General features: G+C 41.9%; 1 protein-coding gene across 39 annotated transcripts in view; it reads right to left on the reverse strand.

Annotated features, from left to right (window-relative positions):
• Positions 1–11,627, reverse strand: part of EMSY (EMSY transcriptional repressor, BRCA2 interacting) — a 97,206-nt gene extending 85,579 nt beyond the window's left edge. For 21 of the 39 annotated variants that reach the window (XM_070490644.1, XM_070490645.1, XM_014855825.3 and 18 more), the window contains exons 1-5: positions 11,393–11,520; positions 9,560–9,668; positions 3,615–3,714; positions 1,905–1,979; positions 542–583 (exon numbers count right to left, since the gene is read on the reverse strand). In XM_070490644.1, coding sequence (XP_070346745.1) covers positions 542–583; positions 1,905–1,979; positions 3,615–3,714; positions 9,560–9,629 — 287 coding nt within the window. In that variant the 5' untranslated portion in view covers positions 9,630–9,668; positions 11,393–11,520. Of the gene's footprint in view, positions 1–541; positions 584–1,904; positions 1,980–3,614; positions 3,715–9,559; positions 9,669–11,392 lie in introns of all 39 variants that reach the window. The other 18 variants (XM_070490653.1, XM_070490635.1, XM_014855822.3 and 15 more) reach the window with 6 other exon arrangements.
• Between the last annotated feature and the right edge of the window lie 4,623 nt (positions 11,628–16,250).

Raw genomic sequence — 16,250 nt, forward strand, 5'->3', positions numbered from 1 at the left:
ACTAAAACCACAATATAAAATATTAAAACAGGAGTAAGGAAAGACCTAAGAAGCTTACAATTTTACACTGCAGTAAACTCTTTTCAAAAAATTAAATTTGTGTAGTAAAGAAATCAGAAAGGAGAGTAAAAAAGAGGAAACACAGGCAGATAAAAGCCAACTCTCAATTATCCATGCTAATAGAGAGAGGAGGGAAAGGGAGAGGTCAAACAGATTAAAGCAAGCCACATATTATCCAAAAATACTTTGGCAAATACTTGTAAATTCTTCCACCAAACCTTTTCCAGGACAACTAACAAGCAGTAAAATGACTAATTAAAATTTTCACCTCCTCTCCCTTCCCACCCTCTGACTAGAGGTACTCCCAAGCAGCAAAATAGCTAAAGGGTGGGTAGTATTAGGAGGGGGAGGAGGGGAAGAGAAGGAAAAGCAAGGGGCACAGTTAATTTGTAAACAGAGTATGTGCCCCTGAATAATTGAGAGCTTCAATTTTGAAATAAATACAAGAAAAGCCTGAAATAATAATAACCTATTTGCATACCTGTAACTTGGTCTTTCACCCAAATATAAGGATAAATTCATTCTTTAAAGGGGAAAAAAGGAAAAGGAGACTAAATAAATGTTATCCTTTAAGTATGAAACTGATGCATCAACTTAAAACTAATTGCCCCACAATATTGTTCCAATGCTTTTAAGGTACTGATTTTGTCTCTAAGTGCCTCTGAATGCAAGCTATTGTTTACTACTTTATTATTTAGCACATAAGTTTCCTATTACCAGTTCTCAAATTAGAATCCAGCCTCAGTTATTACTTTTAGAGCATCCCAATTCAAAAGTTTAGAGCAAATTAAAGAAGGAACACATTAATATTTGAATGTTTCAACTGTGCTGGCCTGCCAACTAAATACTTGATGTCTCTAACGGAAAATTTCCAAATTTCTACAGTGCATACGTACCTACCACTGAAAAATCTCAAAATTCAAATAGCTAAACTTTCAACCTATGCAGTTAAAAAGGTAGCACCTCATTTTACAAGTTAAGTAAAATGAGGAACAGTGAAGCACAACATGAAGCTAACGGATCTTCTGAGTCAGTTCAAATACTGCCAACTGGTTTAAATGCACTATTTATCACAATACGGAAACACACTCAATTTTTTCCTTTAGTTTTATTTCACACTAAAACATAAAAACAAAAAACAAATGAATTATACTATAACATATCTTATTTTATGAAATGTTCCTATCATCTTGCATTAACATTTAAAGGATTTCTGTTCCTTCTATTCTTTAGGAGGGACTATCTCCACACATACTCTATTAATGCCCTCCACTCCATCTGTCAAATAGTTATCATGATCTGAAAACAATTTGATAATCTTTCACAATTTTATCCTGTTGGCTTTTAAAAGTAAATTAAGATATACTGTATTCACATTTCTTAAAAGCATAACATATTTTACAACCTTTTTTCGGAATCTCAAAATACATGAAATATTAGAGTCAGTTATCAAAAAATTTATAATGCCTATTTATAAAGCAACGTACACATCAAATACCATTACAAAGAACCTCTAAGGGCCCATCAAATTTGGGGAGCACACTACTGTTATTAAACTTTGATTCACAAGTAAGTGAATCATCTGCTTAAGTGTGTCGGCCCTTAATCATACGGAGATTACACTGTAACGGGATTTGACCTGAGTACTTAAAGCTTGCCTAACCAAATGCAAAAACAATCAACTGAATAAACAGTTAACACCACTATGGTCAGGATCCCTGAGTATAGAGATATTACTATTAAGATAAAAACTCAGGAATCTGCTACACAATAGGAAGACTGTTTCAAAAACTATGTTACGCTACGTCATAAAAAAATCAGGGGTGGTATGACTAATGGCTTACTTATGTGCAATTGTTGTTAACCGTTCATCGTTTACTGCTCTCCGAACTTCAGCACGGTGGCGTTCTGTTGAGATGCTATGAAAAAAAATAGCCATTATAGAACTCTGCCAAGCAGGCAGCTCTTTTCTATACTTTTATTCATGTAAGTCAACATTTTGCTTGGTGGAGAGGGGACAAGATTGATTTGTGAAAAGAAATAGACAGGGGCCTAATATATCTTCAAATGCTTTAATTAAAGTCATTAAAAAGGATTCATACTGATTCTGTGTAACTGCAGAGAGAACTTGTCGCAAATTAGAAATCACAGGAAGACAAATTCAGCTTAATCAAAACTCAGAAATGTCAGACCACGCTCAAGATTAGTAGAGGTTCCTCTTATCTAAATATGCAAACAGCCAGTGAATGACCCATAATCATGGTTACTGAGAGGAGGATTTTGACACTCAGAAGAAAGTCTTCTAAGGTTCTTTCTAAAGCTTAAGAGTCTATAATCTTAGGTTCAGTGAATATAATGAAGAAATGAAAGTGGCAAAATAATTAGTTTTCTGTGGGTATATGCTATGAAACCTGACACCAGGATATTACTCAACACTTCAGCTGTTAGGTTACCACTATGGTTAAAATGTGCTTATATTGATCCTGATTAAATACATGTAAAGTGAATACTAAACAACTGAAAAAGGCTACACCTGTTCCATTCATAAATATTCAATAAAATGAATACCACTCTTCAAATTGCAATCTTTACTGCTTAAGCTAAATCTACACCATGGACTAAACTATTCAAAGGGCTTGAAAGCAGAATTTATCAGGAAATACAAACAACAAACAAAAAACATAAACTGTTAAATTTAAAGGACAGTAAGACTAAGGATTTGGCTTAATAACATCTCTATATTAATGTTGATTAAATACAGGAAAAGCCTCTTCTCTATTTTCACTTAAAAAAAGAAGAGGACAAAATGGTTTTAAATGTAGAAAGGAGGGGCCAGCCCCACCGCCTAGCGTTAAGTTAGGTGCCCTCCACTTCAGTGGCAGGGGTTCAGTTCCCCGGTGCAGACCTACACCACTCATCAGTGGCCATGCTGTTGCAGCAACCCACATACAAAACAGAGGAAGACTGGCAGAGATGTCAGCTCAGGATGAATCTTCTTCAGAAAAAAAAAAATATACATAGAAAGAAAACTTCAGTTAAAACATATTTTGAGAAAGTTCAAGATGTTAGAATGGATCAAGGCAAAGTATCAAAAAACCTTTCACTAGAATTTATAATGGATTCAATGCCTCTAATGGGAAGCTGAAGGCATAAACTATGCTTAAGGCTATTGCTATACAGTCATCACCCATTTCTATCAATTAAGACAACAATTACCTAGTATCTCCTTCTTTTCCCCAACAAATGCCACTGCGCCACTCTAGATCCTCATATTCAGTTGCTGCCAGCTCTTCTCTCCTTCACCCATGTCAAAAATATTTCCCTTTCCCAGGTAGCTCAAGCCTAAAATAATCTGCCTTAAACCATTTCCAATTATATTATAGAATAAATGGTAAATTACATAATTTTCTGTAAAAAAGCACACAACTGGGATGAGATCTCTAAGCACCAACAACTTGAACACCTCTATTCTTCAACTTGAGAATGAACAGTAATAAAACCCCTCAAAAGGAAATTTCTAGAGTCACATCTCACAAACTTTTATGATAATTTACCTAAGAACTTTTGAGAGTTCTCCAAGAAGATCTTTCTTTTCCTTGGTGAGATCCCCCTGTGCCCGAAGTGCACTGATAACTCCAGCATATGCCTCCAATTCTAGAAGAAGAAAATTATTTTATCAGGATAGGCCTTCAATATTTTAATACTATGGCTACATATAGTGAAATTTCAGGGCAGGAAATCTAAAAATAAATTAAAAATCAAAATGCAAATTTTTTTAATTCCTCTCAAAAATTTTATCTAATAACATCGATTAAAATGTGAGTTTTATAATTGTATATCATTTTCTTTCATACTGCCCCACAGAAGTCATATATGTTAAACTTTTAGAAAAATCTAACAGTAAATATTTTGTCTCACACATTATCACTGAAGAACATTTAACTCAGATGCTACCAACTACTGGGAACAGGCTCCAAGTGATATAATAAGGCTGATAAGTGTAGTTTTTAGCACTATTGAAAGGTACCTTCACTGCCCAATCCTTGCAATAATTCCTTAGGCCTGCCTAAGAATTCAAACTATATTCCACCTCCCTCCTGGGTAGCTGAGAGTACTATGAGTACTGTGCAACTGAAAAACTACTGAAGAGTCAAATGACCAGACTCTGCTCTAGCACTGTGACTCACTAGTTGTGTGACCTTGGGCAAGTCCTTTCTCATCTCTGAGCCTCAGTTTCTCTATGTAGAAGAGGTTTTGAAGGTACCTTCCAGATCTAAGATCTTCTGCATCTATAAAAACCACCATCACAATGACTAAGGCAGATTAGGGAACATGAAATGCTCTTAAGAGCAACAAGGACACAATACTAAACCCTAAGGCCAGACAGTTTCATTCCACTATCTTTCCACAGCAACAATCATTATGAAATGAAGTTGTCAGTCTCTAGTACTGGTCAAAATGTAAAACAAAAAAGTCCCTCAATGGTTCTCAGTGAACCATGCCTGCCTCCCAGCGTACTCCTTTTGTACTACCTTTGTATAGTCTGCTCCCGCACTGACTCTGGGCTTGGCACATGACTTGCTTTGGCCGATGGAACGTCAGCATACATGATGCAAAAAGCAGCTCACTAAGCACTTGCACACAGGGCCTTGCTCTCTTAGAACCTTGAAATCACCAAGCCATGAAAAAGCCCAGGATGAAAGGCCACAGAGAGAGCCCTAGCCATCTCAGCTAAACCCAGTCAACCGGCTAAATACCACCACCTGAGAGAGCTCAGGCAAGACAAGCAACCTACAGAATCATGAGAAATAAGAAGACAGTTATTGTTTTAAACCATTAACACTATAAGACAGGTATATCTGAGTAAAATAAAATGATGGGAAATAAGTATCCAGACTACAGTTATTTTCTTACTCAACTGAAGTTACTACCAGTATTTGCTATTTGCCAATGCCTGACACACAAGAGACACTCAATGTTCGCTGAATAATGAAGGCATGGATACTTGCATACTGGGTACTACACCAATAATAAATTAGTAGACTCATTCAGTTCATATTATTCACAGTTCTGACAAACAAAAAGAAGCTTTATATAGAAGAGTGAGCTGACTATATTAAACAGAAATGTCGGGGGGCTGGCCCCATGGCCGAGTGGTTAAGTTCGTGCGCTCCGCGGCAGGCAGCCCAGTGTTTCCTTGGTTCGAATCCTGGGCACGGACATGGCACTGCTCATCAAACCACGCTGAGGCAGCATCCCACATGCCACAACTAGATGGACCCACAATGAAGAACATACAACTATGTACCAGGAGGCTTTGGGGAGAAAAAGGAAAAAATAAAATTTAAAAAAAAAGAAAACAGAAATGTCTGCTCCAACAGAATTATCCTATACATTGTGGCCAGCCTGGTGACGTTGCAGTTAAGTTCACACGCTCTGCTTCAGTGGCCCTGGGTTGGCCAGTTTGGATCCGAGGCACAGACCTATGTACCACTTGTCAAGCCATGCTGTGGCAGACACAAACAAAACAGAGGAAGATGGGCGCAGACGGTAGCTCAGGGCCAATCTTCCTCAGCAAAAAAGAGGAGGATTGACAGCAGATGTTAGTTCAGGGCTAATCTTCCTCAAAAAAACAAAAACAACAAAAAAAGAATTATCCTGCATGTTCAATCTGTGCTGGATACCATATAGCTATTTCATGGGGTCTCTCTGGAAGGACAAAGCCCTGCTGCTCTGGAGTAGTGAAGGAAATACTTCATTCCAGGAAACACATACTTCAGTTTTTATCACAACCCAAACCAGAGTTCAGAAAGGCACTGGGGATAACCAACTAAGAAATTGCTATATTCTAAATGTTTATGCCCCATTTATGGAGTGTTTTATTCAATAAATCAGTATTGAGTCCTGTTATTTATACCAAATAGTATGGTAAATCCTGCCCTCAAGGAGTTAACTCTAGAATAAAGCTACCATGAAACACGTCATCAGACAAGCATGATACAGTTTACAATGCAATGGTAAAAGTACAGACGAGAAACATATCATCTAGTCTGGAAGCATAAGCTTTAATCAGAAAGACAACTATGCTCTAGGCAGGCAGGGGGGGAAATTACAAATGTGCAAAAGAACAGAGAGAGCAAAAGAGCAGACAATGGTTCACACAGACACCCAACTTCCAGTAACAGTTAGTGACTATTTTGAGAATTTTACATTAAAGAAGTAGAAATACATCTGTACTTGGATAGTCACTAATTCAAACCAAACTACTAATTGAACATTACTACTATAAGGTACCATGGAGAATATTTACAGGAAACAAAACAAAGCCTTTATCCTCAAGGTGATTAAAATCCAGCAAGGGATGCATGTAAAGGAATAAAGAAGGATAAAAATGGAAGAGAAGTTTGGGGCCTGCTAAGATAAGGCCTCTACTTCCAGTCCAAAAATATTTTTATTTGGGGGCCAGCCCCATGGCTGAGTAGCTAAGTTCATACATCCCGCTTCAGCAGCCCAGGGTTTCGCGGGTTCGAATCCTGGGCGTGAACCTGGCACCACTCGTCAGGCCATGCTGAGGCAGCGTCCCACTTAGCAGAGCCAGAAGGACCTACAACTGGAATATACAACTATGTATTGGGGGGGCTTCAGGGAGAAAAATAAAATACAATAAAAAATAAATTCTTATAAAAATAAAAATTTTTATTTGATAGGACTCTGTAATTGATTTAATGTGGGAGGAATGGCATAAGGACAGGAATCAGGTTCTGCAGTTTGCAAGATGCTGAGGAGAATGGCAATACCATAAAAAGAAATAAAGAGGTCAGAGAGAGGAAGCACTTCGAGAAAAAAGAAAAAGAAGTTCACTTTTGGTCTGTGGAATTTATAGTGATCAAGACACAATTTCTTAAAAAGTGAAATTAAATAACGAAATGTGACAAAGATTTTCGACATCTGAAGTCTCATTCCAAGTCTAACTAAAAAATCACGCACGAAAGTAAAAGGTGGCAACCTCACACAAAACTGGACTCAGAACACAGTTATCACGGGTACACAATCCAAGGCACTTCCTCCCCTTCTCAAGAAATTCACTTACTGTAAAGAACCTTTACTAGCTTCCCAACCTCCTTCACGTTTTGATGGGTATCTTCAGATCCTGACAAATATCCAACTTACTTGAAATTCTGGTATTATTTTTGGTGCCATTCTATTGTAGTGTTAACGCTAATGACACATAAGTATAATGAAATAATAAACACATGTAAACACTACAGGAAACCAAAGATTTGCCAAAGCATTTTTTAAAGCCTTCAACTCATTCCATTTAAACAAATCAACCACTCAATTATACTACAGTCCACAAAGCCATGTTAAGAGTTACAGCTCAGGAATGGTCATTAAAAAATAGGGCAGGGGAGAGGCCGGATAGAAGGAAGGAAGTATTTACCTATCACTGGTATGTTCAGTACATATAAAGAAATTCTCTATCCAAGTTTCTCTATACTTAAGTAAAATCTAAATGTTTAGCATCTTACGTTAAAATAATTTATAACTATTTTTAAAAGGACAAAATTAATTCTTAAAATATTTAAGTTAATTCTTTAATACAGTACCTTCTCTAAACTTTGGACCTAGAGCTAGAGTTTTAAGGCAATTCAAAGGTTTCATTGTCATGATAATAAGTCAACGGGTGGGGAGGAAGTCCTTCTGCAAATCACTACCAAGGCTACCTCCTAAAGTGAAGGGTCATTGAAGATGACATTACCCTGTAGGAAGGCTGTTTTCTTTTGTAGAGAAGCAGCTCTCCAGCAGCGTTACCCATACTGCTCTGACTAAAATTAAGGATAAATTTAGACTTAAAGGTTACCATTTTTATATTTAAACATAATCTCCTGATTCCAGGCCCCCAAAGCCCGGAAACCTTAATCTAATCTACTGTAATTGTGATCTATTCCTCCTCTACAATTGCTTCAGCTATGAAATAAATATGAGTCCAACTTTATAATTAGAGGTAGCAAGTTACAGCAATTGCACATAAGTGTGTTGAAAACCATCTGTGAATTATACTAAGAGATTACACACACAGTTAAAGGAAACAAAAAGGTAAAAGAATGACTGACTATAAAAAAGCTCTGTAGATGTGTTAAAATATAATGCTAAGAAGGAGTTTAAAATAGAGAAATCCTCATAGTGGCTTAAAGGGAAATAAAAAGGGTAAAGATTATTAGCAGGCAGGGCCACAGCAGCTATGATTCTGAGTGACAGATAGGAATTGCCAAGAAAGATTTCCTTTGAAGATTCACTTGCAAATAAATTAATGTCTGAAAGCAACTGCTTTAAAACACTATACACTCAGATGTCAGGCAGGCCCTTTTTATATACAGTTAATCCAAATAACAAACTTACGAGGCAGATATCATTATCTTTCTTTCACAAAAGTGTCAACAGATTTAGGGAGATTAAATAACTCATCCTTGATCATGCAGGCCATTAGTAAAAGGATCAAGACACCAGGTCTGTCTGAATTCAAGGCCCACACTTTCCCCCTCAAAAATCACAGATATGTAAATAATTCATATCCACTGCCAAAACATTTAATGTTCTTTCGAATTATTTTTTCATTTACGGAGCGGCTACTATGCACCGGCCTGAGACTGCACTGGTAAATAAGACAACTGCCTTATACTGTAAGCTCCTTCTCACAGTATAAGGCAGTATTCTCAATCAAGGGTCCTCCTTTGAACCACAGAATTCAGAAAATGATCTGAATAACTCTTTTTCTCAATTTTCCCAAGGATACTACATAAGTAATACCACGCTAGATGCATAAGAAGTTAGTTCATTACATACAGTGGATTAACATCCACTGTAGCCTTAGCATTAGGGCTTAATTCTCTCGCTAAATGCTAGTTGAGAAAGCCTGTTCTAAAGGAAAAGAAGCACTAAATAATTCATTAGAAGCATAAAGAGTGTTTTATTACTGACAGTAAAATACAATTTGGGAAAGTCAGCATAGCTTACATTAATTTAGAATTCAGAAATACTATGTCATTCACACATACATTAATGCAGGTTAAAAGTATGCTAAAGTGAGACTGGAATCATATTCCCTGGGTTGAAACCCCAACTCCATGACTTACTATTGGCATTACCTTGGGTTCTAAGCTTCAGTTTTGTCATCTATAAAATGGCAACAAAAAAAGCAAAATACCTACCTTTTTGATTTGAGGATTAAATGGGATGTTGAATGTAAAGGACTCACAAGAGCCCAGTACCCCTCAAGAACTCCTAGTTGCTAATATTATGATGATGATGATGATTTACGCACGTACTTTGTACAAAGCACTATGCTAGGCACTGAGAAAATAACAATAAGACAGAGAGTATACCTCTAAAGAATTTCTGACGCAACATGAGATATGACATCCATGCAAAGAGCCGTGACCCAAACACAAAGGGAAAAGTATCAGAGAGAGGCATAACACATCAAAAATGAAAATCATACCCAATTTTCGAAGAATCCTTTTGCACTCATCCCTGCTGAGATCCAAAAGGGTTGGCCACACAACAGGCATTCCTGCTTCCTTTTGGTAGCCCCAAAGAGCTTGTCTTCCCTACCAAAACAAAAAACAAAAAATCAAATAACCAAAGTACCTTCAAAAAGCCACTCACCTGGAGACCCATACACACTCAGAAGTGCAATCCATCAGAATATCTCAGAATCCTATTTCACCACCACACTTTCCAACTTCTCCCAAAGAACTAAGTAACCACCTGGGAGCTGACTATTCCAGCCTGTGACAGCGGAAAGAGCACAGGCTTTTAGAGCCAGACACGTCTAGATTCTAGCTCCAGCTTTCAACTTAGTGGCTGTGTGACGCTGGGTAAATCAGCCTATCTGAGCCTATTTTACACTCTTGTATAACAGATGTAATTTCACCCAGTTTGCTATGAGGATTAGAGAACAGTGTATGTGAAGTTCTTATAGTGGCTGGCACGCTGTTTATTAAATAGGCGCTACTACCTGTGTAACCCTGGGCAAGTTACTTGACTTCTGTCGGCTTTCTCACTTAACGAGTTACACGAGATAAAATGTGTAAAGCTCCCAGCACGTTATGTGGGTTCATGGAACTTAATAAAGAACTTTCTCCTCCAGTCTCAGCAATGAAAGGTGAATTTACATCCTGCAGGCCTTCAAACCGTTTGCCAAAAGTTTAGATGTCAGGAATTTCCCTCGTCCTGGGAATTCCCTGGTCTAGAAGATAAAAGGACAACCGCCAGTAAAGCGCTGGGCGCTTGCACAATGCCTGCTTAGCACTCAATAGATCTTGTAAATATTTGTTAAATGGACAAATGAACGATTGCCAAGAGTGAAATGAATGAATGAATGAATGAGTGAATGAATGAATGAGCAAGCTCGCTGTCTAGTCTGGGAGTCAGGCCCCGAACCGCAGTAACTGCTGCACCCCGTTCCAGGCGCTGGGGCTGCTACCTCCAACTCAACGCCCGGAGATGGGCCCCCTCCCCCTCCTTCCCATAGTCCTCTCAGCTCCGAACCAACCCAGAGCGAGGAGAACTGGACTGCGCGCCCCAGCCGGCAGGATGACATAAAGAAGAGGGGTGGGGAGGAGGAGGAAGGGGCCGAGCCAGAGGAATCCGCTCCCTCCACCAGCCAGGCCCCGCCTCCCGACAGGAGCTCGGAGGCGGCCGGCGACCGCCCGAATCCAGCACCACGTCACGGCATCCCGACGCGTCCCCGCCGGCGGACCCCAGCGCGGGGCCGCCCTGCACCGGGAACCTGGGCGGCCCCGGCCCGAGCCCGCTCCGGGAAGCCGGCTCTCGCATAATCCTTCCCCAACTCAGGTGTCAGGCAAGCAAGCCCGCCCCGCCCCCGCCCCAAACACGCACTCGCTCGCAGCACCACAACAAGAGCAGCCCGCCCACCCTGCTCACCCGCGCCGCTCGGCGCCCGCCCCGATGTCAAGCCCCCCGCCCGAGCCCTTCGGGACCGGCAGCCGGTGTCAGGGGCCCCGGCCGGCATCAGCGCCTCGCTCCCTCCTCGGCGCAGGGGACAACGGAGAGAGAGGAGGCGCGCGGACAGCCAGGCAGACGACCGAGGCCCACCGGGAGGCCCCAGAGCTGGACCCCCGGGAGCCCGGTCCCAGGCCTGCCAGAGTCCCCCCCCCTCAGCCCACCTCGGGGAGCCCCACGATCCCGTTAGGAGACAACGGAGGATGGGGCTGGGCGCCCCAAGCCGGGTCCGAATGCTTGGCCCTGCGTTCCTCCAGCCTGGCTAACCTGCCAGCTCTTCCCAGTACCCTGTCTGAGAGTCACCCACCTGCCCGGCCTTTCGGGGCTCATCTAAAAGGCTCCTCCGCCAAGACTAGGGGACACCAGGAATTGGGTTTGTTTGCGGTGCCTCAGAAGGGGCAAGATGGCGACAGGTATCAGGGCGCAGGCGCAGCCGCGCGCTGGCAGTCGGGAGGTGTAGTTCGCCTTTCCCGCCTTTCGCAGAGCGGACGCCAGAAGGCCTCCATGCTCCCTGCTCCTCTTGTCCTCCGCGTTTTGAAAGGGAAGAAGAGACATGGCGGGGGCGGTGCTGGGAGTTGTGGTCCGAACCCAAACTCCCTCCTCTTTCGCTCTCAGTATGCTGTCGCACGCGCAAGGAAGGCTGGGATTGTAGTTTCCTTCGCTTGTCCTCCTCACCCTCCTCCCGGGCTTCGCGCGCCTCTCCTCCGGCTGCCGTATTCCAGCCAATCGGCTGCGCTCTCTGCTACGTGTGGCGTCACACGTCGCGGTCAAAATGGCGTCGGTCGCTGGAGGGGAGTCTTTCCCGCGACCTTTACTTTAGGCGAGGTTAGGGACAGTAGGAAAGCACCTTCGTCCCTGAAGCGCCGTTGAGAATTAGGACCGAATTCCTCGGTCATGGGAGCAGTTATCGGCGGCCTCCGGTCCCCCGGGACGCAACTCAAGTAGAGATGGTCCGCGCTACGAGAACGACAGTGGACGTCGCGGTTGCCCGTAGCCGATCCCGTAGCTGCAGGTAGAGAAGGTGGACCCGGGCGTCCTCGGCTTCGGGTTCCGCCACGAGTGGAGCTGGAAGGATAGTGCCGCCTCGTGCTTTATCTGTCAAAGGCAAGAAGAAGGGATTTATTTGAGGCCCCGCGACGTGGTAGGTTCACCCTGCAGCCTTTGTTCCTATTTAATCGCAGAACAATTGTGTGAAGAAGACGTTGTTGCCCCTATTAACAGATGAGAAAAGGGGCCCGGTCTATAGTTAGTCGCGGCCATAAAATCGAAGCCAGTGTCTGGTCTTGCTGAAGATTCAATCACGTTTTGTGGTTGCCCTCCCTCTTGAATTTTGTACTTTGGGAAACGTCGGATCTGATAAAATGCTCACGTCAAAAGGGGTTTTTCACATGGATAAAAAACAGATTAGTGGTTGGCAGCGGGGGAGGGTGAAAGGGGTAAAGGGGCACATATGTATGGTGAGATAAACACTAGACTATTGGTGGTGAGCGGGATGCGGTAGCTACAGGAACTGATATAGACTAGTATACGTCTGAAATTACACAATGTTATAAACCAGTTTGACCTCAATAAAAGTTTTTTTAAAGGGGGTTTTCAGTATGCTTTCTAATGTTAACAGAGTTTTCTTGCAAAATGGGGTTAATCCTACCCTGTGGGGATATTGTGATACACAACATTAAAAAGTTATTTGTAAACTGTCGACGACTATACAAATGCGTGAGACTGTTCATGTTCTTGAATGGAGGTATAAATTAGAAAGAGAAAATAAATAACAGCATTTAAGTTTCCTACTGTAATTCCCCATTAGCTAAAAATACTGAGGTCCAGGAACGTGGTTGTTGTTGAAACCCAAGCCTTCAGAAAGTCATGAAGTGAGACAAATAACCTCCAGGCTCTCCCTCCACGCCACCCGTGATCTTCCAATGCATTCTTTTCCGTCTTTCCCCCTAAATTGAGTTACCTCTTGTTTTCAAGCCAGTTAGAAACTCTTGGAAAGGTGGTAAATGAAACGATTTTGCAATTTAACTTACATTCTTTGATTTTAGCCTCACAGCATCCCAGTGAGTCAGGTTTAATTAAGATTCCCCGCCACTCTGACTGAGGAAACAGATCAAGAACTCACCCAACTTCACAAACGAGCTAGGAATTGAAAGGAGCTGGGCTTTATAACCGCAGATCTTCTAACTTCCAAGCGTCTTCCTCTATGACAGATAGCAAGGTGACGGGTCATGGAGTAGAAATGAAAGACAAGCAGCTTATAAAGCCGACCCTGACCGTAATAAGTAGCATATGATCAAGAGTTACTATAGCTTATCCTGGTGCTTACTAGGTTCCAAGTCCTGTTCTAAGCATTTCACATTGATCCATTTAGTCCTTAGAGCACCTTTATGAGGTAGAAACTATTGTCTCTGATTACAAATGAGGAAGCTGAGGCATAGACAGCAGGTAAAATAGCTCGCCTAAAGTCACACATTATAAGTAAACAATAAGGCCAAGATTTAAACCTAAGCAGCTTGGCTCAAGACTCTCCTGTAGGCAGTGGTTCTCAAACTTTAGTGTTCAGTAGGAGCTGCCTGAGGATCTTGTTAAAGATGCAAATTTTGATGAGTAGGTCTGGGTAGAGCCTAATGTCCAACATTTGTAACAAGCTCTCAAATGATATTGATGCTCTGGCGTCAGCTACTATCTACCACATATCCTCCTAACTGTATTTGTCTTTTGGAGCCAGAAACTGCCTTCCCCATGCTGCCTCTGACTGCTCCATATTCCCAATGTTGCCAATGTTAAATTCTCTTCGTTAAGGATCAGACCCAAATTTTACCCTCAAAAAGCGTATCCTGCCCCTGCCTTTCCCTCTAGGATGAGACAGGCTTTCCTGCCTCTGCTCATACACCAGTTACTACACATCTTGTTAGAGAACTCAGAACATTGTGTTATGGTCATATGTTTGAACATCTTCCTGACTAGACAGTGAGCTCTTTAAGAGGGGAACTTGGTTTGCACACTCTTGTGCCTAGCACGTAATAGCTAGTGCTTATCCAAGGCTTTCTCTGTTCCAGATGCTGTTACATACATTAACTTGTTTAATCTCCACAATAACCTTATGAGATATACTGTTATCCCCATTTTATGGATGAAGAAACTAAGGCACAGAGAGGTTAAGTAGTTTGCCCAAGGTAACAATGCCGTGATTTCAAGGGAGGGCACTTTGACTCTGGAAAGTGTGTGGTAAATGAGAGCCACCCTCCACCTACTTCCAAAGAAGAAAAACCATAAGGCTTGATAACCTACTAGACATGAGTATAACCACCTCTAGTCTGGGAAAATGTCCTGGAGTACAATACCTGCCTCAAACTTTATTCCTGTATTGATTAAGCAGGTTTCTTGAAACAAACTTCTTCAGATGCCTATGATCCACCATTGTAATTCTGTAGTGCTATATTGGAGAAGGTGGATTTCACCATTATGAAAATATCTGTTAAGCTCCTGTGGTATTGTAGAGGTAGGCAAGTTGAAATGGATAAGACCTTAGAGATCCATTTTCTGAATGAAAAAAACTGAGGTCCAAAGAAGTCAAGAGAGTTAACCAAAGTCATACGGAGATTTCATGGCAGGACTGAGATGGAAACCAGCCCTTTTAACTTACAGGCTGTTGCTCTTTCCACTGTACCACACTGCTCTTAGAAAGTTTTGTTACCACACTGGTATAGCCAAGGTATGTACTAAAACTGGATGTTGCAAGACCAAAAAGAGTAAAAATACAAATAGGATACCAAATAGTAGATCAAGATAAGTGGATTTAGGGGACAGGAACGAAAGAAGCAAAGTAAACTGGGGGTAACTGGCGGTTAAAGATCCAGGCTCAATGGCCGATCAGAAGAACTTTGAACGATCTACAACAGCTTCAGAAAGGAGGTGAAAGATCTGGCCACTGCCTTCTCAAGTGCCTCCACTCCTCTCCCTCACTGCCCATTAAATTCAGTGGTCTCTACTTCTGGATAGCTGACTCCATTCTGTTAGTGGGCTGATGATGAGGCCTCAGCACCTGTGTGGAAGGGACACTTTTACCAACCCTTTTCCTTCCAAGGAACCTGCCAGCACTCATGCGCAGTACATCCACCATCCTGCCACTGCTGTCAGGGTGAGCTTTCTAAAATTCAGAGCTCATCATGTCAGTCCCCTGCATAAAACTTTCCAGTGGCTCCCAGTTGCCAACAGAATAAAGTTCCAGCTTCTTTACAAGCAGACTCATGCCAATGCGAAGAAACTTCCTTACACTTCGAACCTTTTCCTAGAGCATTCATTGCTGCACCTCTTGATCTTGTCTAAAATTCGACGTTTCCTTGAGTTCACTGCTTCCCTTGAAGCCCTGTCAAATTGAGTTCTTCCTTCTTCCCAAGTCTTCAATATCTTGAACCAGAAGTAAAGGCTGGCATTCTAACTTGTCGCTACAACAACCAGGCCAACTACCCCTGCGTTGAGGCTTTCACCATCAAGCCGTGCAACCTGCATTCCATCCTCATGCCATCACTTTAGGGATGAAGGGATCTTAGGAGAAGATTTCTAACAGTCTGCTGTCATCCGTTTATGCTGCCGCATCGTCCCATGTGTACTTGTACTCACCAGAAAGTTAGAAAGACCTTTCCCCAGCTCTGCCATTCCACCACCCACCTCGGTGACCATATCCTGCACTTTGTTCTCCAGAACTGTCCCACCTGTGAAATCAGTAACCAAGATATTCCACATTCTGAACAAAACTTGCTTTTGTTCCGGATTTCTTAGTCCTTTGCCCTCACCAGACCTGCTCTTCAACTTCAGTGAACTCTGCAGTTTAGTATCCCGGTTCCAAGTCTGTTTCCCTCCTCGGCTTTACTTTCTTCCCTGTCTACTCCAGACCCCATGGCCATTTATTTCAAACTCAGTCTCATTCTTGAAAGTCAGCACTTTCAAGTCCATTCAGCCACCTCTGTCCTTCCATGTAGACCCTAAAACAGCCCTCAACCTTGGATCAGTTTCTCCCCTACATCCCTTCTCATGTTGATATATCTGTTAACTATTAGTGCGTAATAAATTATCCCAAACTTTAGTGGCTTAAAACAGCAATAAAATTATTTTTATTTCAGACAGTTTTTGCAGTTTCTGTAGGAATCAAGAGTGGTTTAGCA

The sequence above is a fragment of the Equus asinus genome, chromosome 20 (genome assembly GCF_041296235.1).
Source record: "Equus asinus isolate D_3611 breed Donkey chromosome 20, EquAss-T2T_v2, whole genome shotgun sequence".
In the NCBI taxonomy this organism is placed as follows: Eukaryota; Metazoa; Chordata; class Mammalia; order Perissodactyla; family Equidae; genus Equus; species Equus asinus.